General features: G+C 48.3%; 1 protein-coding gene across 1 annotated transcript in view; it reads right to left on the reverse strand.

Annotated features, from left to right (window-relative positions):
• Positions 1 to 1145: 1145 nt before the first annotated feature.
• LOC126285193 (basic proline-rich protein-like) overlaps positions 1146 to 19285 on the reverse strand; it is a 58134-nt gene continuing 39994 nt past the window's right edge. The window contains exons 2-3 of the mRNA XM_049984500.1: positions 11918 to 12788; positions 1146 to 1253 (exon numbers count right to left, since the gene is read on the reverse strand). Of these exons, the coding sequence (XP_049840457.1) occupies positions 1146 to 1253; positions 11918 to 12788 (979 nt within the window). The remainder of the gene's footprint in view (positions 1254 to 11917; positions 12789 to 19285) is intronic.

Genomic DNA, 19285 nt, shown 5'->3' on the forward strand with positions numbered 1-19285 from the left:
ATTTCATCTCGCCGCCGCGCGTTACGTAGCTGACGCCAAAGTTGTGGAAGACACAGGTCTGTTGGTGGTCGCGGTGGCATCTACTCGTAAAAAATTGCTAGAGGGCGCCACTGGGCTATGAAGGTAGGAGTAAGACCTTAAATGGGCTCCAGGGTCGCGTAGCTCGGACATGAGTTGACCAGCTCAGTCGCGGACATTTTGTGTGGTGAAATCAACGACAAAGCCACGAAAAGAAACAATGGGCAGGCGGTGGATAATTACAACGTTCGGTGCCTAATGACTGACAATAAATGCAGTCTTCTTCTATGCATGGGGGGAAAACGCTCCTAGTTAACTATTAGTAACTGAGATATTCATAATTCTCGCTTAATCGGTCTGTTGCTAGCTTAACAGTTCCGGATTTTCCATTCTGCTGGTAGCTTCACAGCTCCCACTACAAGCAATCACAGAGGCTATCGAACAGTGTCAGAGCGGTATCACAACATCTCACCATGAAAACTTGTACAGTGTAACCATGTCTTAGTTATTGTAAATCAGTATGGGTCAGAGGAAACGAATGGCCGTATATCATAATGCTGCCAGGGCGCGTCAAGTTTCTCCGTGACTGGTGTCCCCGTCTAACGAACGTACCACCTCTGCCGTTCTGACTGACGCACTCCCTTCGTCATGCTTGGGAAAAACGTTCTAAATTTGCGCGGGACGCTACCCTGCAGTTCGGTGACCAAGAACGCAATGTAGCAGCATTTCTTCTTAATGCCCACCAAATTCCAGAGTTCCGCCGTTGATCATCGGGTCGTGAAGTGTGATATACTGACCATGGTCATGAAAGGGAAGAAATATTCGTCATCCGAATGGGAGATCCCATTAGCCTCATTCTACTTGAAATATTACACGAAAACCTCTCACGCTCACGTCGTCTTACCAGGAGTAACTGCGCCTGTCTTCGCCTTATCCAACCGTAAGCAGACGACTAAACAAGTCTGCGCATTCGCATCTAACTGAACGATACACGCATTTGTTGTCGTTCTCCAGCATGATCTGAAATCTGAAGAGTCGTTTCCTTTCTGAGGTAAAAGTTCTACATAGAAACATAAGAGAACAACAGGAATGAGTAATTTTTCAAAATAAAAATATTATCTCATCAATCAATAAATACCTGTAGTTTTCAGCATATAGAAGATTTTTTTTCCCTTCAGCGCGTTTGCTTTAGCGTAGCTGACCACTCCAACATTAGCACCAGTCGCAGTACTCACCTGAAAGAAAAAAGATCAGAATTATTGACTCATTTTTGTTCGATAACTCTGAATTATTTGCGACATAAAGTTCATATCGAAATAGAAAAATTAGGTAATATACCCACGAATGGAAAGGATAATGTAATTGATGTGGATTATAAAACTATCCCGAGCTTGCTTTTGAGGAACACAACTCAGTACTTTTCATATAGGATGAAACAAGTTCGCTGCATCTCGGTCTAATGTACATAGTGTCAAACGGTCTGTCAAAATAATACGTTTCCTCAGCGGTTATTATTAAAATGACCGTCTTGTGTTTATTTTTACGTTATATGCAGTATAAGTTTTGCTACCTAGTTCATTGATTAAACCTAACGATAAAACGTGCAGAAAAGAAAAAATTAGAATAATTTTTCGCGAAATCAACAAAAAAATGGTTCAAATGGCTCTAAGCACTATGGAACTGAGGCTATCAGTCCCCTAGACATAGAACTACTTAAACCTAACTAACCTAAGGACATCAGACACATCCATGCGTGAGGCAGGATTCGAACCTGCGACTGTAGCAGTAGCGCGGTTCCGGACTGAAGCGCCTAGAACCGCTCGGGCACAGAGACCGGGTCGCGAAATCATTCTCGATTTCCTTGCGTTATGATAACTCAGACTTCCGTCTTGGGACGTTATTGTAAGAATGACTCAACAGTTGCTAGGATATCCAATCGTCAAACATTGTTCACTCAGGCAGATCGCACAAAAGTTATAACCACAGGAAGGTTTGGCACAAGCTCTTTTTTTGAAAATCGTTGAAGGCAGGCCATATTTCTCAGCAAATATGAATGTTTTACTTGCAGCAACGGTAAAACATTACAGTGATCCGCTCGAGTGAACTTTCATTAACGGATGTTTCAAATAGCTACATTTTAGAAACAACAGCGATACAGATGGCCGTACCGTAGGTGCAACCACAACGGAGGGGTATCTGTTGAGAGGCCAGACAAACGTGTGGTTCCTGAAGAGGGGCAGCAGCCTTTTCAGTAGTTGCAGGGGCAACAGTCTGGATGATTGACTGATCTGGCCTTGCAACATTAACCAAAACGGCCTTGCTGTGCTGGTACTGCGAACGGCTGAAAGCAAGGGGAAACTACAGCCGTAATTTTTCCCGAGGACATGCAGCTTTACTGTATGATTAAATGATGATGGCATCCTCTTGGGTAAAATATTCCGGAGGTAAAATAGTCCCCCATTCGGATCTCCGGGCGGGGACTACTCAGGAGGATGTCGTTATCAGGAGAAAGAAAACTGGCGTTCTACGGATCGGAGCGTGGAATGTCAGATCCCTTAATCGGGCAGGTAGGTTAGAAAATTTAAAAAGGGAAATGGATAGGTTAAAGTTAGATATAGTGGGAATTAGTGAAGTTCGGTGGCAGGAGGAACAAGACTTCTGGTCAGGTGACTACAGGGTTATAAACACAAAATCAAATAGGGGTAATGCAGGAGTAGGTTTAATAATGAATAGGAATATAGGAATGCGGGTAAGCTACTACGAACAGCATAGTGAACGCATTATTGTGGCCAAGATAGATACGAAGCCCACACCTACTACAGTAGTACAAGTTTATATGCTAACTAGCTCTGCAGATGACGAAGAAATTGAAGAAAAGTACGATGAAATAAAAGAAATTATTCAGATAGTGAAGGGAGACGAAAATTTAATAGTAATGGGTGACTGGAATTCGAGTGTAGGAAAAGGGAGAGAAGGAAACATAGTAGGTGAATATGGATTGGGGCTAAGAAATGAAAGAGGAAGCCGCCTAGTAGAATTTCGCACTCAGCACAACTTAATCATAGCTAACACTTGGTTTAAGAATCATGAAAGAAGGATGTATACATGGAAGAACCCTGGAGATACTAGAAGGTATCAGATAGATTATATAATGGTAAGACAGAGATTTAGGAACCGGGTTTCAAGTTGTAAGACATTTCCAGGGGCAGATGTGGACTCTGACCACAATCTATTGGTTATGACATGTAGATTAAAACTGAAGAAACTGCAGAAAGGTGGGAATTTAAGGAGATGGGACCTGGATAAACTAAAAGAACCAGAGGTTGTACAGAGTTTCAGGGAGAGCATAAGGGAACAATTGACAGGAATAGGGGAAAAAATACAGTAAAAGAAAATGGGTAGCTCTGAGGGATGAAGTAGTGAAGGCAGCAGAGGATAAAGTAGGTAAAAAGACGAGGGCTGCTATAAATCCTTGGGTAACAGAAGAAATATTGAATTTAATTGATGAAAGGAGAAAATATAAAAATGCAGTAAATGAAGCAGGCAAAAAGGAATACAAACATCTCAAAAATGAGATCGACAGGAGGTGCAAAATGGCTAAGCATGGATGGCTAGAGGACAAATTTAAGGATGTAGAAGCTTATCTCGCTAGGGGTAAGATAGATTCTGCCTACAGGAAAATTAAAGAGACCTTTGGAGAGAAGAGAACCACGTGTATGAATATCAAGAGCTCAGATGGCAACCCAGTTCTAAGCAAAGAAGGGAAAGCAGAAAAATGGAAGGAGTATATAGAAGGTTTATACAAGGGCGATGTACTTGAGGACAATATTATGGAAATGGAAGAGGATGTAGATGAAGACGAAATGGGAGATACGATACTGCGTGAAGAGTTTGACAGAGCACTGAAAGACCTGAGTCGAAACAAGGCCCCCGGAGTAGTCAACATTCCATTAGAACTACTGACAGCCTTGGGAGAGCCAGTCATGGCAAAACTCTACCAGCTGGAAAGCTAGATGTATGAGACAGACGAAATACCCTCAGACTTCAAGAAGAATATAATAATTCCAATCCCAAAGAAAGCAGGTGCAGACAGATGTGATAATTACCGAACTATCAGTTTAATAAGTCACAGCTGCAAAATACTAACGCGATTTCTTTACAGACGAATGGAAAAACTGGTAGATGCGGACCTCGGGGAGGATCAGTTTGGATTCCGTAGAAATGTTGGAACACGTGAGGCAATACTGACCTTACGACTTATCTTAGAAGAAAGATTAAGAAAAGGCAAACCTACGTTTCTAACATTTGTAGACTTAGATGATGCTTTTGACAATGTTGACTGGAATACTCTTTTTCAAATTCTAAAGGTGGTAGGGGTAAAATACATGGCGCGAAAGGCTATTTACAATTTGTACAGAAACCAGATGGCGGTCATAAGAGTCGAGGGGCATGAAAGGGAAGCAGTATTTGGGAATGGAGTGAGACATGGTTGTAGCCTCTCCCCGATGTTATTCAATCTATATATTGAGCAAGCAGTGAAGGAAACTAAAGAAAAATTTGGAGTAGGTATTAAAATTCATGGAGAAGAAGTAAAAACTTTGAGGTTCGCCGATGACATTGTAATTCTGTCAGAGACGGCAAAGGACTTGGAAGAGCAGTTGAACGAAATGGACAGTGTCTTGAAAGGAGGATAGAAGATGAACATCAACAAAAGCAAAACGAGGATAATGGAATGTAGTCAAATTAAATCGGGTGATGCTGAGGGCATTAGATTAGGAAATGAGACACTTAAAGTAGTAAAGGAGTTTTGCTATTTAGGAAGTAAAATAAGTGATGATGGTCGAAGTAGAGAGGATATAAAATGTAGACTGGCAATGGCAAGGAAAGCGTTTCTGAAGAAGAGAAATTTGTTAACATCGAGTATAGATTTAAGTGTCAGGAAGTCATTTCTGTAAGTATTTGTATGGAGTGTAGCCATGTATGGAAGTGAAACATGGACGATAACTAGTTTGGACAAGAAGAGAATAGAAGCTTTCGAAATGTGGTGCTACAGAAGAATACTGAAGATAAGGTGGATAGATCACGAAACTAATGAGGAGGTATTGAATAGGATTGGGGAGAAGAGAAGTTTGTGGCACAACTTGACTAGAAGAAGGGATCGGTTGGTAGGACATGTTTTGAGGTATCAAGGGATCACAAATTTAGCATTGGAGGGCAGCGTGGAGGGTAAAAATCGTAGAGGGAGACCGAGAGATGAGTACACTAAGCAGATTCAGAAGGAAGTAGGTTGCAGTAGGTACTGCTTGAATACTGCTCAGCAGTGTGGGATCCGCACCAGATAGGGTTGATAGAAGAGATAGAGAAGATCCAACGGAGAGCAGCGCGCTTCGTTACAGGATCATTTAGTAATTGCGAAAGCGTTACGGAGATGATAGATAAACTCCAGTGGAAGACTCTGCAGGAGAGACGCTCAGTAGCTCGGTACGGGCTTTTGTTAAAGTTTCGAGAACATACCTTCACCGAAGAGTCAAGCAGTATATTGCTCCGTCCTACGTGTATCTCGCGAAGAGACCATGAGGATAAAATCAGAGAGATTAGAGCCCACACAGAATCATACCGACAATCCTTCTTTCCACGTACAATACGAGACTGGAATAGAAGGGAGAACCGATAGATGTACTCAAGGGTACCCTCCGCCACACACCGTCAGGTGGCTTGCGGAGTATGGATGTAGATGTAGATGTACTGGGAGATGAAGAAGCTTGCAAAGGATAGAGTAGCATGGAGAGCTGCATCAAACCATTCTCAGGACTGAAGACAACAACAACAACAACGACGACGACGACAACAAAGTGACACAGTAATAAACTGTACCAGTAATTATCTAACCATGAAATGGTTTCTACCTTCTGTGTGAATAATACTAATTTAGGTGTTTGTTTCGCTGACAGAACTTCCGAAATTTCGACTCAACTACTAAAAAGCGTCCCGAAAAAACATTTGTAATTCTAAAACAATAATGTCAGGTTGGTGGAACAGAAAATATTAAGCTCTTCAAGTAGCAAATGATTAAGGAAAGTAGCAAGTGCTTCACGTACTATGAAGTATCAAATTTTTGAGGCGGTATTGGAGAACATCGTGATGGCTTCCGCACATCACTTACGTAGGGAACTTTTATATATTATTACGTAAGTACAGTAGGCACACAAACATAGTAGTTGCCATCCTTGCCATCCTGTATTTCTTTATGTATCGCGAACGATATTTATCACAGTGAATTCCCTATTAGAAGGAAAGATGGAATATCTGCAGAGGTGGAAAAGGAATGGAAAAATCGAGAGACTTGCAGATTGGCATGAGGGGTTAGGTCTACAGGTCGCGATTGTACCTTACACGACATCGATATTTTTTACAGTCCATGTTGTCCATGTCGGGCTCAACCTCTCATTAGTTGAGATCTTGCCTCTACTTTCTAGTAAAAATTAGGCGTGTTTTAGATGCCAGTAAATATCTGTTCATTAAATCAGATCCACACTTGTGTCTGGAAACGGTGTAACGAGTTTGCGAACAGAGCACAACTGTAGCGACACAGTCATAAAGTACGCTGGAGGTGAGGCATCGATGGAAACGGCGGGCAGCTTACAGCTGCAGAATGTATGGCTTCACCTTGCGCCGGGACGTCGTCTTCGGCGTTCTCAAATAGCGAGTGCTCGTAACTCATAATGCCTTTTCTACACGACGAGATCATGTACGAAGATCGATGCAGCCCATCCATATCTTGTTATTAACATCTGCATTGCAGCCTGTACATGTGAATATAGGCTACTTCAGCGAAATCGTCCTAGGGTATCAGCCGAGATACAGATTCGTCCTCTTCACGTTCTGGCAAAGAACGAAATGGAATAAATTGTGCAACAGCACCAAAGTGTTTCTCAGTTCATGCGGGAAAATGTCCGCATGCATTCCTTAGGTTTCACCAGGACATGAAACTCGGTAGGACAAAGCTCTTACATCGTCAAGTAATTTGATGCCGCTATTTTGAACAAAACACACGTTTAAAAACCAGTTTCTGCGTTTGTTCACGACATTTTGTGACGTACACGTGTTGGCCATAACATTCCATCTGCAACGAATACCCCTACTTACACTGAAACTAGATTACTTTTCCTTTTCTCAGCGTTCTATGAATACTATTTTTACAAGGTCAGCGTTTCTCTTTCTCGTATTTGTGGCCGTTGACATCTTATGTTAATCTTTCTTCTAGCTCACATTCTTCTTCTTTAGCTAACTTTGTGTCAGTAAGCGTGACCTACCGTTGTTGTAATGTAAAATTCCCCCAGTTTCTTTTATTTTAGATGCTATATATGTAAGCAGGCTGTTTAGGTTTTTATGTTGGTAACGCCACGTAGCGCTCTATATGAAAATCACTGACTGTGCTGTGTGCAGTCTGTGGCTGGTATGCATTGTAGGAATTCTCTATTGTAGAGGGCAGATGTGTGTGAACAGCGCGCAGCGTTGCGCAGTTGGAGGTGAGCTGCCAGCAGTGGTCGATGTGGGGGGAGAGATGGCGGAGTTTTGAGAGCGGATGATCTGGACGTGTGTCTATCAGAGACAGTAAATTTGTAAGACTGGCTGTCATGAACTGATATATATATATAATGACTTTTGAACACTATTAAGGTAAATACATTGTTTGTTCTCTACCAAAATCTTTCATTTGCTAACTAGGCCTATCAGTAGTTAGTGCCTTCAGTAGTTAGAATCTTTTATTCAGCTGGCAGTAGTGGCGCTCGCTGTATTGCAGTAGTTCGAGTATGGTTCAAATGGCTCTAAGCACTATGGGACTTAACATCTATGGTCATCAGTACTCTGGAACTTAGAACTACTTAAACCTAACTAACCTAAGGAATCACACAACACCCAGTCATCACGAGGGAGAGAAAATCCCTGACCCCGCCGGGAATCGAACCCGGGACCACGAGCCGCGCACAGAAATTCGAGTAACGAAGATTTTTGTGAGGTAAGTGATTCATGAAAGGTATAGGTTTTTGTTAGTCAGGGCCATTCCTTTGTAGAGATTATTGAAAGTCAGATTGCGTTGCGCTAAAAATATTGTGTGTCAGTTTAGCGTTGATCAGAATAAGTAAAGAGAGAAATGTCTGAGTACGTTCAGTTCTGGTCAGCTGTTTGAAGATCAAATAATGTAAGAGGTTTATCAGCGCAGTAGTTCAATAAAGTTTTCTAAGGGGACGTTTCATGTGGGATGTTTCATTAATGGCTTCATAAAGAAGAGTTCCATACCTGTGTCGAGTACTGAAGTTACTGGCAGCTACTTGTGTAAACGGCAGCTACGCCGGAAACGACCGAGAAGAAGAAGAGTCTGGTCTTGCGCTCTCTTCTGCAAACCGCCGCCACGCCGCTCTGCTACTTCAGGCGCTAGTTTACAGTTACCGCAGTTAGTTGCCTATGTTCCAGTATTATAATCCCCGACCCGTTTTCCTACTCCAGTCGCTCAAGGTGCTAGCGCAGCAGCGCTGTCGGTAAACCTGTGCCTAAGCTAGACCAAGTAGTCATTACATACGGAGCGTAAGTCGTGGTTTTGTGCTTAGTGCTCCATCTTACTCTGTGTGACAGAGGTTGCATCTTGCACCATTTTCCTCTCTCCTAAACACCTTTCTCCCAACTGATACAATCGTGAACAGTACGTGGAAAGAAAGACTAACATTGTGTATCTGTATGAGGTATAACACGATTTCACTGTCATGACCATTTCGATGTATGTTGGCTGAAGTAATGTACACTACTGGCCATTAAAATTGCTACACCACGAAGATGACGTGCCACAGACGCGAAATTTAACCGACAGGAAGAAGATGCTTTGATATGCAAATGATTAGCTTTTCAGAGCATTCACACAAGGTTGGCGCCGGTGGCGACACCTACAACGTGATGACATGAGGGAAGTTTCCAACCGATATCTCATACACAAACACCAGTTGACTGGCGTTACCTAGTGAAACGTTGTTGTGATTCGTCATGTAAGGAAGAGAAATGCGTACTTTCACGTTTCCGTCTTTGATAAAGGTCGGATTGTAGCCTACCGAGATTGCGGTTTATCGTATCGCGACATTGCTGTTTGCGTTGGTCGCCAATGACTTAGCAGAGTACGGAATCTGTGAGTTCAGGAGGGTAATACGGAACGCCGTACTGGATCCCAACGGCCTCGTATCACTAGCAGTCGAGATGACAGGCATCTTATCCGCATGGCTGTAACGGATCGTGCAGCCACCTCTCGATCCCTGTTTCAACAGATGGGGACGTTTGCAAGAACCTTAAGGAGTCTCCGTCCTTTTCCGGCAAGTTTTCGCAACACACTAACTTCATCCTCCAGGCTGCACGCTTCTGTCATCCTTTTAACCGCCTTCAACAGGGCGTCAAATTTGTAAGGCCTGAAGACTCAATGTGCTTTTCATTCTCTGAAGTAGTGATTGTGCTCCGCTCCCACTTTGGCTTCGTTTACGCCAAGTAAACCATTAACTCTGGCTGCCAAGGCGTCCAGTATGGCGTAGCTGTGGTCCCGTTGCATTAGTAGCTACTTGGCACCGAGCAGTTGATCACTTACACACCACAGACGCTTTCAATGGCGCTGGGTAAGTGTTCACAGGTAGAGAAAGATGCCCTGCCTTGGTCGGCGCGCGTGAGATCGGACAGGTTTGCGCGACCTTGCGGCGATGATGACAGACTCCTCGCACAACGACTCGTCGAGCTTTTGTTCCCTGCAAGATCTCCGCACACATTCTGCAAGCGCATACGAATATCTGCGATGCTCTGGTTTTACACCAAAAAGAAGCTCGGCATCTCATATCGGAACTTAATGAAACTATAGGGGCTGAAGCGAGAAAATTCCGCGATGTCCAACAAAAAAAAAAAAAAAAAAAAAAAAAAATCCCCCTGTTTTTCAACCGGAACTGGGAGAGAAATAAATGTGTTGCATTACTTACTGAACGCCATTCGTATGTGGTCCTACTTGCAACTGTACCCACGCAAGAGATTTCCCACCAATGCATTACGATATCTCAACTGATCTGTACCTGCTTTTACCCGAACAGATATTTATCTTCTGTAGTTTACGGAAATGTAAGCAAATCTGGATAGCGGGGAATCTAAAAAGTTTGAGTCAAAGGAGTTCTAAAGCTATCCGATAAATGGAACCTTATTTGAGAAGTAGGCTAAGTCGGCTACTACGAGTGTGGTATTTTTTTGGGGGAGGGGGGCAGGGGGGTGGGGGGGGGGGGGTACCTCAGGAATGTTAGGACAGTTTTATCTCTTGCGCGCAGTGAAGTTACAGTATGTGGGAGCTGGGGTGTGAGCAACAGAAAAAGGACGCACTAGGACTCTGGGTGGAGATGAATGGTTACGTGGACAGAAAACACAAAACACACGTGACGATTTCACTGTATTATATCTCTTTTTCCGACAGGCCCCGGATCTGCAGGGGACGACGGATTAGCGAAACGCAGATAGTAGCAGCTGCTATATAGAAGGTAATACGCCAGAGAACTTATCTGCACTCTGAAAGCACTTTACAGGATTAAGAGCTTTCTCGGCACAAACCGTGTTCTTCACCGCTGCTCGACGCTCCCGCACTGCGCTTAACCCACAAACGCTATACTTAATTTATTACACTTACTTCAATGGACGCCATATTAATAAAATGTTGTTGATAAGTAACCCAAATAAGGAAATATAAACGTGTTATACTCAGGCACAACACAATTTCGTTTGGCGCTCTGAAGATTCTTTTTGTGCCATCTTCCCAAAACTTCTTGACCGTCCTACTGTTCGTATGTTTTGCAGTTTCAGACTTGTTCCTGTTAACTGTCTCGACGCGAACTTATTAGGGTCAGTCTCCAGTCTGTAAATCGTCCGCGTGGTTTACAGTGGGTCAACGACTTCCTTGAGGTCCCCCTATGCGTCAGCTAACCATCGTTTCCCAGATAGTGTCTATGATGTCAAAGATCTTCCTGGTTAATCTAAAGACGCTCATCGTTTTATGCGTTCAATACATTGTAAATGTCTTTTCCGTACACTGAAACAAATCGTTTCGCCACGGAGTACAGTTATTCTGAACCTTTTATGGAGAATTGTAGGACCCTTATGGTTGTTCAGGCCGCGTGTTCTGAGAAGAGCAACCCGAAACGTCACACAGGCGAGTATGACATAAAATTTAAAAATCGTTGGTAGACAGACTCCCGAAAAACCACAGTTAATATCTCACGAAAACCTGATTACAATGTTTCAAAAACCTAATTTCTTGTAGTAATGTACGAAATCACTTTTTTCCACTTTAAGTATACATAATTTTGGGGAACGAAAACAGTGGGAGAATTTTTAAAATAATAGAAAAATGTCAGGAATATGAAGGATTAGTAACTGTATTAAATTCGGAATATGACAGTTTCATATGTAGTTGGGAAATCAAGTAAATCGTTCAAGACCCATCAGAATGAGCCGCGTATTATTCAACCGTTATATCAACAGAAGTAATATCACATTATCGAAGATATTTGCTATCCAAGTTCAGTACAATAAGGCACCTCTGGATGTACTGATAAAACTACTGACTTTCCGATCACCACTGAAGGCCGAATGACTACTTTGGATTTGTGGTTGCTGCTTTGAATCCATAACTGCACCCCTATCACTGTACCTTAACGTGTCTGGATTTCCTATGCATTGGATGACAGAATTAGGAAACAGGATACCTTCCTCCAGTCTCTCTCTCTCTCTCTCTCTCTCTCTCTTTCTCTCTCTCTCTCTCTCTCACACACACACACACACACACACACACACACACACACACACAGATAGATAGATAGATAGATAGATAGAGGGCGACGGGCGGGGGGCGACGGGCGGGGGGCGACGGGCGGGGGGCGACGGGCGGGGGGCGGGGGGCGACGGGCGGGGGGGCAGGGGGGCGACGGGCGGGGGGGCAGGGGGGCGACGGGCGGGGGGGCAGGGGGGCGACGGGCGGGGGGGCAGGGGGGCGACGGGCGGGGGGGCAGGGGGGCGACGGGCGGGGGGGCAGGGGGGCGACGGGCGGGGGGGCAGGGGGGCGACGGGCGGGGGGGCAGGGGGGCGACGGGCGGGGGGGCAGGGGGGCGACGGGCGGGGGGGCAGGGGGGCGACGGGCGGGGGGCAGGGGGGCGACGGGCGGGGGGCAGGGGGCGACGGGCGGGGGGCAGGGGGCGACGGGCGGGGGGCAGGGGGGCGACGGGCGGGGGGCAGGGGGGCGACGGGCGGGGGGCAGGGGGGCGACGGGCGGGGGGCAGGGGGGCGACGGGCGGGGGGCAGGGGGGCGACGGGCGGGGGGCAGGGGGGCGACGGGCGGGGGGCAGGGGGGCGACGGGCGGGGGGCAGGGGGGCGACGGGCGGGGGGCAGGGGGGCGACGGGCGGGGGGCAGGGGGCGACGGGCGGGGGGCAGGGGGCGACGGGCGGGGGGCAGGGGGCGACGGGCGGGGGGCAGGGGGCGACGGGCGGGGGGCAGGGGGCGACGGGCGGGGGGCAGGGGGGCGACGGGCGGGGGGCAGGGGGGCGACGGGCGGGGGGCAGGGGGGCGACGGGCGGTGGGCAGGGGGCGACGGGCGGGGGGCAGAGGGGCGACGGGCGGGGGGCAGGGGGGCGACGGGCGGGGGGCAGGGGGCGACGGGCGGGGGGCAGGGGGCGACGGGCGGGGGGCAGGGGGCGACGGGCGGGGGGGAGGGGGCTACGGGCGGGGGGGAGGGGGCTACGGGCGGGGGGGAGGGGGCTACGGGCGGGGGGGAGGGGGCTACGGGCGGGGGGGAGGGGGCTACGGGCGGGGGGGAGGGGGCGACGGGCGGGGGGGAGGGGGCGACGGGCGGGGGGGAGGGGGCGGGGGCGACGGGCGGGGGGAGGGGGCGACGGGCGGGGGGAGGGGGCGACGGGCGGGGGGGAGGGGGCGACGTGCGGGGGGGAGGGGGCGACGGGCGGGGGGGAGGGGGCGACGTGCGGGGGGTAGGGGGCGACGTGCGGGGGGGAGGGGGCGACGTGCGGGGGGTAGGGGGCGACGTGCGGGGGGGAGGGGGCGACGGGCGGGGGGGAGGGGGCGACGGGCGGGGGGGAGGGGGCGACGGGCGGGGGGGAGGGGGCGACGGGCGGGGGGGAGGGGGCGACGGGCGGGGGGGAGGGGGCGACGGGCGGGGGGGAGGGGGCGACGGGCGGCGGTGAGAGGGCGACGGGCGGGGGGGAGAGGGCGACGGGCGGGGGGGAGAGGGCGACGGGCGGGGGGGAGAGGGCGACGGGCGGGGGGGAGAGGGCGACGGGCGGGGGGGAGAGGGCGACGGGCGGGGGGGAGAGGGCGACGGGCGGGGGGGAGAGGGCGACGGGCGGGGGGGAGAGGGCGACGGGCGGGGGGGGAGAGGGCGACGGGCGGGGGGGAGAGGGCGACGGGCGGGGGGGAGAGGGCGACGGGCGGGGGGGAGAGGGCGACGGGCGGGGGGGAGAGGGCGACGGGCGGGGGGGAGAGGGCGACGGGCGGGGGGGAGAGGGCGACGGGCGGGGGGGAGAGGGCGACGGGCGGGGGGGGAGAGGGCGACGGGCGGGGGGGAGAGGGCGACGGGCGGGGGGGAGAGGGCGACGGGCGGGGGGAGAGGGCGACGGGCGGGGGGAGAGGGCGACGTGGGGGAGAGGGGGGAAGAGAGGGGGGGAAGAGAGGGGGGAAGAGAGGGGGGAAGAGAGGGGGGGAAGAGAGGGGGGAAGAGAGGGGGGGAAGAGATGGGGGAAGAGATGGGGGAAGAGAGGGGGGGAAGAGAGGGGGGGAAGAGAGGGGGGAAGAGAGGGGGGGAAGAGAGGGGGGGAGAGAGGAATTGAGGGAGGGAGGGAGAGAGAGAGGGAGAGAGGGAGGGAGAGAGGGAGGGAGAGAGGGAGGGAGAGAGGGAGGGAGAGAGAGTAGCACGCACGCAATTCAAATAGGTCTCAATAAATGTAAGACATTCATAGTCCAATGGCTACGTTGGTGTGCAGGGGACGGCAACACACCCACCGCATTGCCCGACTACTATTCTGCTAACTTTCATAACTGACTAACATGCGGGCAGGACGTGGCTGGCGATATACAGTCTTTAATACAGCTTAAGGTACTGTAGAGTAAATAAAAAGTTTACTTCACACTTGATTATCTGCTCTGACTGCAACGACGCATTGATTCGTGAGCTCTATCGGTAATCCACCATGTCCTCAACACTTTGCTGCTGTTGAGAGCTAAAGCCCAATAAATCGACTGCGGAAAAGTTTTCTTACTTCACGAACTTTTGCAAAGATTTGCCACTTCAACGGCGAGCCCTTCAGTATAGTAACCCTGACAAATACGACAGTCGCCTTTGATAGCCTTCTGTCTTGCATAGTATGGCCGGTAAAACGTATTTACTGTACATTTATTCCTAAGTCTATTCGTATAAACATTTTACGTAAGTCGCTTTTATTCACCAAGATTCCTGAGATGCTCAAATATGACAATTGGATTTATTTATATTCGGAAATATTGTGTAATGTCTTCCGAGGGTTTGGCGTAAACTTTTCAGCTAACAAAAAACCATCCTAAACTTAGCACTAACGCAAGTATTATGTGTACTAAGTTTTTGAGTTATGTACACACATCAAAGAAGGTTTCGCATCACCCCGGTTCCCAGAACCCCTGAAGATAGATGTTGACTGTGGATATTGCATCACAGACACAGTCCCTTTAACTGTTCCGAGACGTCACTAAACCCGCCAAAAGATGTAAACAACCATGCATGAGCAGCGTCTATTAGACGGAGGGGGTCCGACAGCCGATCAGTTCCAGTCATTCCACCAGGAAGGAGGTACAAAGCTCGTCTTGTTTGTATTTCAATCATGCCAGACAGTCCATATCGTGGTTCGATCGTGATCGCATTGTTACTTTGTGCCAGGAAGGGACATCAACGAAGGACGTGCCCAGGCCTCTCGGTGTGAACCACGGCAACGTTGTTCGGACATGAAGGAGATACAGAGAGACAGGAACTGTCGATGACATGCCTCGCTCAGGCCGCCCAAGGGTTACTACTACAGTGCATGACCGCTATCTACGGATTATGGCTCGGAGGAACTGACAGCAACACCTCAACGTTGAATAATGTCTTTCGTGCAGCCTCACGACGTCGTGTTACGACTCAAAGCGTGCGCAATAGGCAGCATGATGCGCAACTTCACTCCAGACGTCCATGGCGAGGACCATCTTTGCAACCACGACATCATGCAGCACTGTACATATGGGCCCAACAACATGCCTAACGGACCGCTTAGGATTGGCATTACGTTCTCTTCACCGATGAGTGTCGTATATGCCTTAAACCAGACAATCATCGGAAACTTGTTTGGAGTGAACACGATCAGGCTGAACGCCTTAAGACACAATGTCCAGCCAGAGCAGCAAGGTGGAGGTTTCCTGCTATTTTGGGGTGGAATTATGTGGGGCCGAAGTACGCCGCTGGTGGTCATGGAAGGCGCCGTAGCGGCTGTACGGTATGTGAATGAAGTCCTCCGACCGATGGTGCAACCATATCGGCAGCATAGTGGCGAGGCATTATTCGTCTTCATGACCGACAATTCGAGCTTCCTTCAGCATACCGACATCGCTCGACTTGAGTGGCCAGCATGTTCTCCATCGAACATGCCTGGCACAGATTGAAAAGGGCTGTTTATGGACGACGTGACCAACCAATTATTCTGAGGTATCTACGCCGAACCGCCGTTGAGGAGTGGGACAATCTGGACCAACAGTGCCTTGGTGAACTTGTGGATAATTTGCCACGACGAATACAGGCATGCATCAATGTAAGAGGACATGCTACTAGGTATTAAAGGTACTGGTGTGTACAGCAATCTGGACCACCACCCTGGAAGCTCTCGCTGTATGTTGGTACAACATGCAATGCGTTGTTTTTATGAGCAGTAAAAAGGTCGGAAATGATGTTTATGTTGGTCTCTATTCCAGTTTTCTGTACAGGTTCCGGAAGTATAGTAACCCAGGTGGTGCAAAACGTTTTTTATATGCGTATATCTTCTTAAGATGCCATGGTCAGAATTTAAACCTAAGGAGAATTACACACCCACAGATAGCTGTCCTAATTTATTATACCATACTGGCCCTATACCTAAGTTTTTGATATTGTGCCATACATAAATGCGCTTTTTAGTCAACGGAATCAACATTGCGGCACATTTCTAAATTTGTACCGCTTTAGTGACGTTTTTAGAGAAATCAACATTGATTCCGCAAACAGGGATCCTGCGAAACTCAGCTCGTTCTGTTCCTCCACGAGATTCACAGCGCCGTAGACAACGGCGCCCATGTTGATGCCGTGTTCCTTGACTTCAGGAAGGCATTTCACACCGTCCAACACTGCCGTTTAGTGGAAATAATACGAAGTTGTTGAGTATCGGAGCAGATTTGCGACTGAATTCAAGACTTCCTTACAGATAGAACTCAATACGTCTCTCGTAACGGAACAAAATCGACAGACGTAAAGGCAATTTCCGGAGTACCCCAAGGAAGTGTGATAGGGCCGTTACTGTTTCCAATCTGTATAAAATGATCTAGTAGAAACTGTTGGATGCTCTTGAAGGTTGTTCGCAGATGATGAGATTCTCTATAACAAAGTTGTAACTCTAGAAGACAGTATCGATTTGCAGAATGACCTGCAAGGGATTCATGAATGGTGCAGGTTCTGGCAGTTGTCCCTGAACGTAAATAAATGTAATATATTGCGCTTGCGCAGGGAAAAAATCCATTACTGTACAGCTACACTATTGATGACAAACCGCTGGAAACAGTATCTACAGCAAAATATCTAGTAGTAACTATTCAGAGCGACGTTAAGTGGAATGACCACACAAAACAGATAGTGAGAAAAGCAGATCCCAGACTCCAGATTCATAGGAAGAATCTTGAGGAAGGAAGTGTCTTGTAAAGCGCTTGTTCGACCGATTGTTGAGTATTGTTCATCTGCCTGGCATCCCTGCCAGGCAGGACTGATAGAGAAGGGAGAAGAGTGTCATCAAAGAACAGCGCGTTTCGTCACGGGATCATTAGCCGGCGCGAGAGCGTGCTCAACAAATTTCTTTGGCAGATGTTAAAAGAGAGCCGTTGGCATCACTGAGACACTTGCTATTGATATTTCGACACAGCACTTTCCGAGAAGAGTCGGATAACATATTACTTCTCACCCACGTACGTCCCGCGAAATGAACACGAGGAGAAAATTCGGGAAATTAGGGCCAATACAGAGGCTTTTGTGGCACAAAAACTACTCTACGCCACACACGACGAGGTGGCTTGCGCAGTATGATGTATATGTAGACGAATAACGAACCTAACACTGGTTTTTGACAGTGCCATTTAAGCGCTGTCAGTGGACAACTTGGTTGTTTCTATCACGTAAGGTATTTCAGTGCTAGTAACTTTTTTTCAAGACCTACCGTCGTTTCTAGCTAAGGTGGTTTTCCTTCCACAGAGCGTTCCTAAATGTGCATGCTCGCCTTGTATTTCTCTGTCAAGTGGGGTCATTGCCTGTTATCCATCTTTATTAATACTGGTTTCACTCATCTGACAGCCGTGAAATACACTCTAAGAGGAAAAAAGAATGACACACCACGAATGAATTATCCAAATGGTATGGAAATCTGTAAATGTGATGCACATGTGCACACAAACAAGTGAATACACTTCCAGAGGAACTGTATGACTTATTCAGGAGAAAGAGCTTCAAAAACTGAGCAAATTAGCGGCGCGTTGGTCCACCTCAGGAGCTTATATAAGCGGTTATTCGGCTTGCCAGTAGTTGATAGCTGTAGGATTTCCTCCTGAGGGATATCGTTCCTAAATCTGTCCAACTGCCGCGTTGTATCGGCAAAATCCCTAACTGGTGGAGGACCGTCCCCATAATGCTCCAAATTCCCAACTGGGAAGAGATTCGGCGACCTTGCTGACAGAGGTAGGGTTTGGAAAGCACGAAGACAAGCGGTAGAAACTCTCGCCGTGTGTGGGCGGAAATTATCTTGCTTAAATATAAGCCCAGGACGGCTTGCCATGAAGGTTACGTTAGTGGATGGTTAGGTTAGGTTCACAGAGCGTACAATATCATCGACGTTCCGCGTCGACTTACCGCTGTGCTGAAAGGGTACCGCAGATGAAAACCAAAGAGGTCCTGCTATGAAATGAAATGGTCCTGCAGACCATCACTCCTACTTGTCGGGCCGTACTGGGGCGGCAGTCAGGTCGGTACCCCACCGCTGCCCTGGTCGTCTCCAAATACGTCTTCGTTGGCGCTGGGGTCCCAAGTGGGACTCGTCACTGAATACAGTTGTACTCCAGTCAATGAGATTCCAGGCCGAAGACGTGTCTGGAGACGTATCAGCGTAACAATGCAGCCTGTCACGAAGCAGCATCTGTGTGAGAATGGTTTGAGGACAATAATAACACTGATGAGCCAAAATATTATGACCTCCTGTTTAACAGCGTGTTGTTCCACTTTTAAACACAGTACAACAGAGATTCACAAAGTGCTTGACAGGATTCAGAAGTATGTGGCACGAGATGTCTTCGAACAGATTGTGTTCCAAAGGGTACGTATCAGGCGTATTTGCTGGCAGAGACATCAATGTGAGTTCAATATAATGCCCTTCAAACCACTGCAGCAAGATTCTGACCTGCAACACCGACAGTTAACCTGCTGGAAGATGCCATCGCCGCAGGACGAGACTTCAAGCATGAACTGATGCAGGTAGTCCACAATATGTCCATGTAGTTCACTAACGTGCCGTTGCCTTCGATTACCGCCAGAGATCCTACGGAAACCCAACTCAGTGTACCACATAGCATAATTCTGCCCTCACTGGCCTGCATCTATGGCACGGTGAGTGTTTCGTGCAGCCATTCGCCTGGGGGACGGCGTGAAAGGACCCAATCGTCGACATGATGTAAAAACAAATGCGATTCAATCCTCAGGCGACACTTTTCTATTGATCCACGGCGGAAACTCAGTGATGCTGTGCCCACTGGAATCGTAACTGACAATTTCGTTGGGTCAACAGATGAAGACGTAGGGGACGTGTGATGTGGAGCTCCGTGTTCAACAATGGCCTTTGAACGGTGTGCTCTGAAACACTTGTGTACTTGTGTACTCTGGCGTCTGATCTGCCACAATCGCTGCCTTTCATTAATTA

The sequence above is a fragment of the Schistocerca gregaria genome, chromosome 8, assembly GCF_023897955.1.
Source record: "Schistocerca gregaria isolate iqSchGreg1 chromosome 8, iqSchGreg1.2, whole genome shotgun sequence".
NCBI classification, from domain to species: Eukaryota; Metazoa; Arthropoda; class Insecta; order Orthoptera; family Acrididae; genus Schistocerca; species Schistocerca gregaria.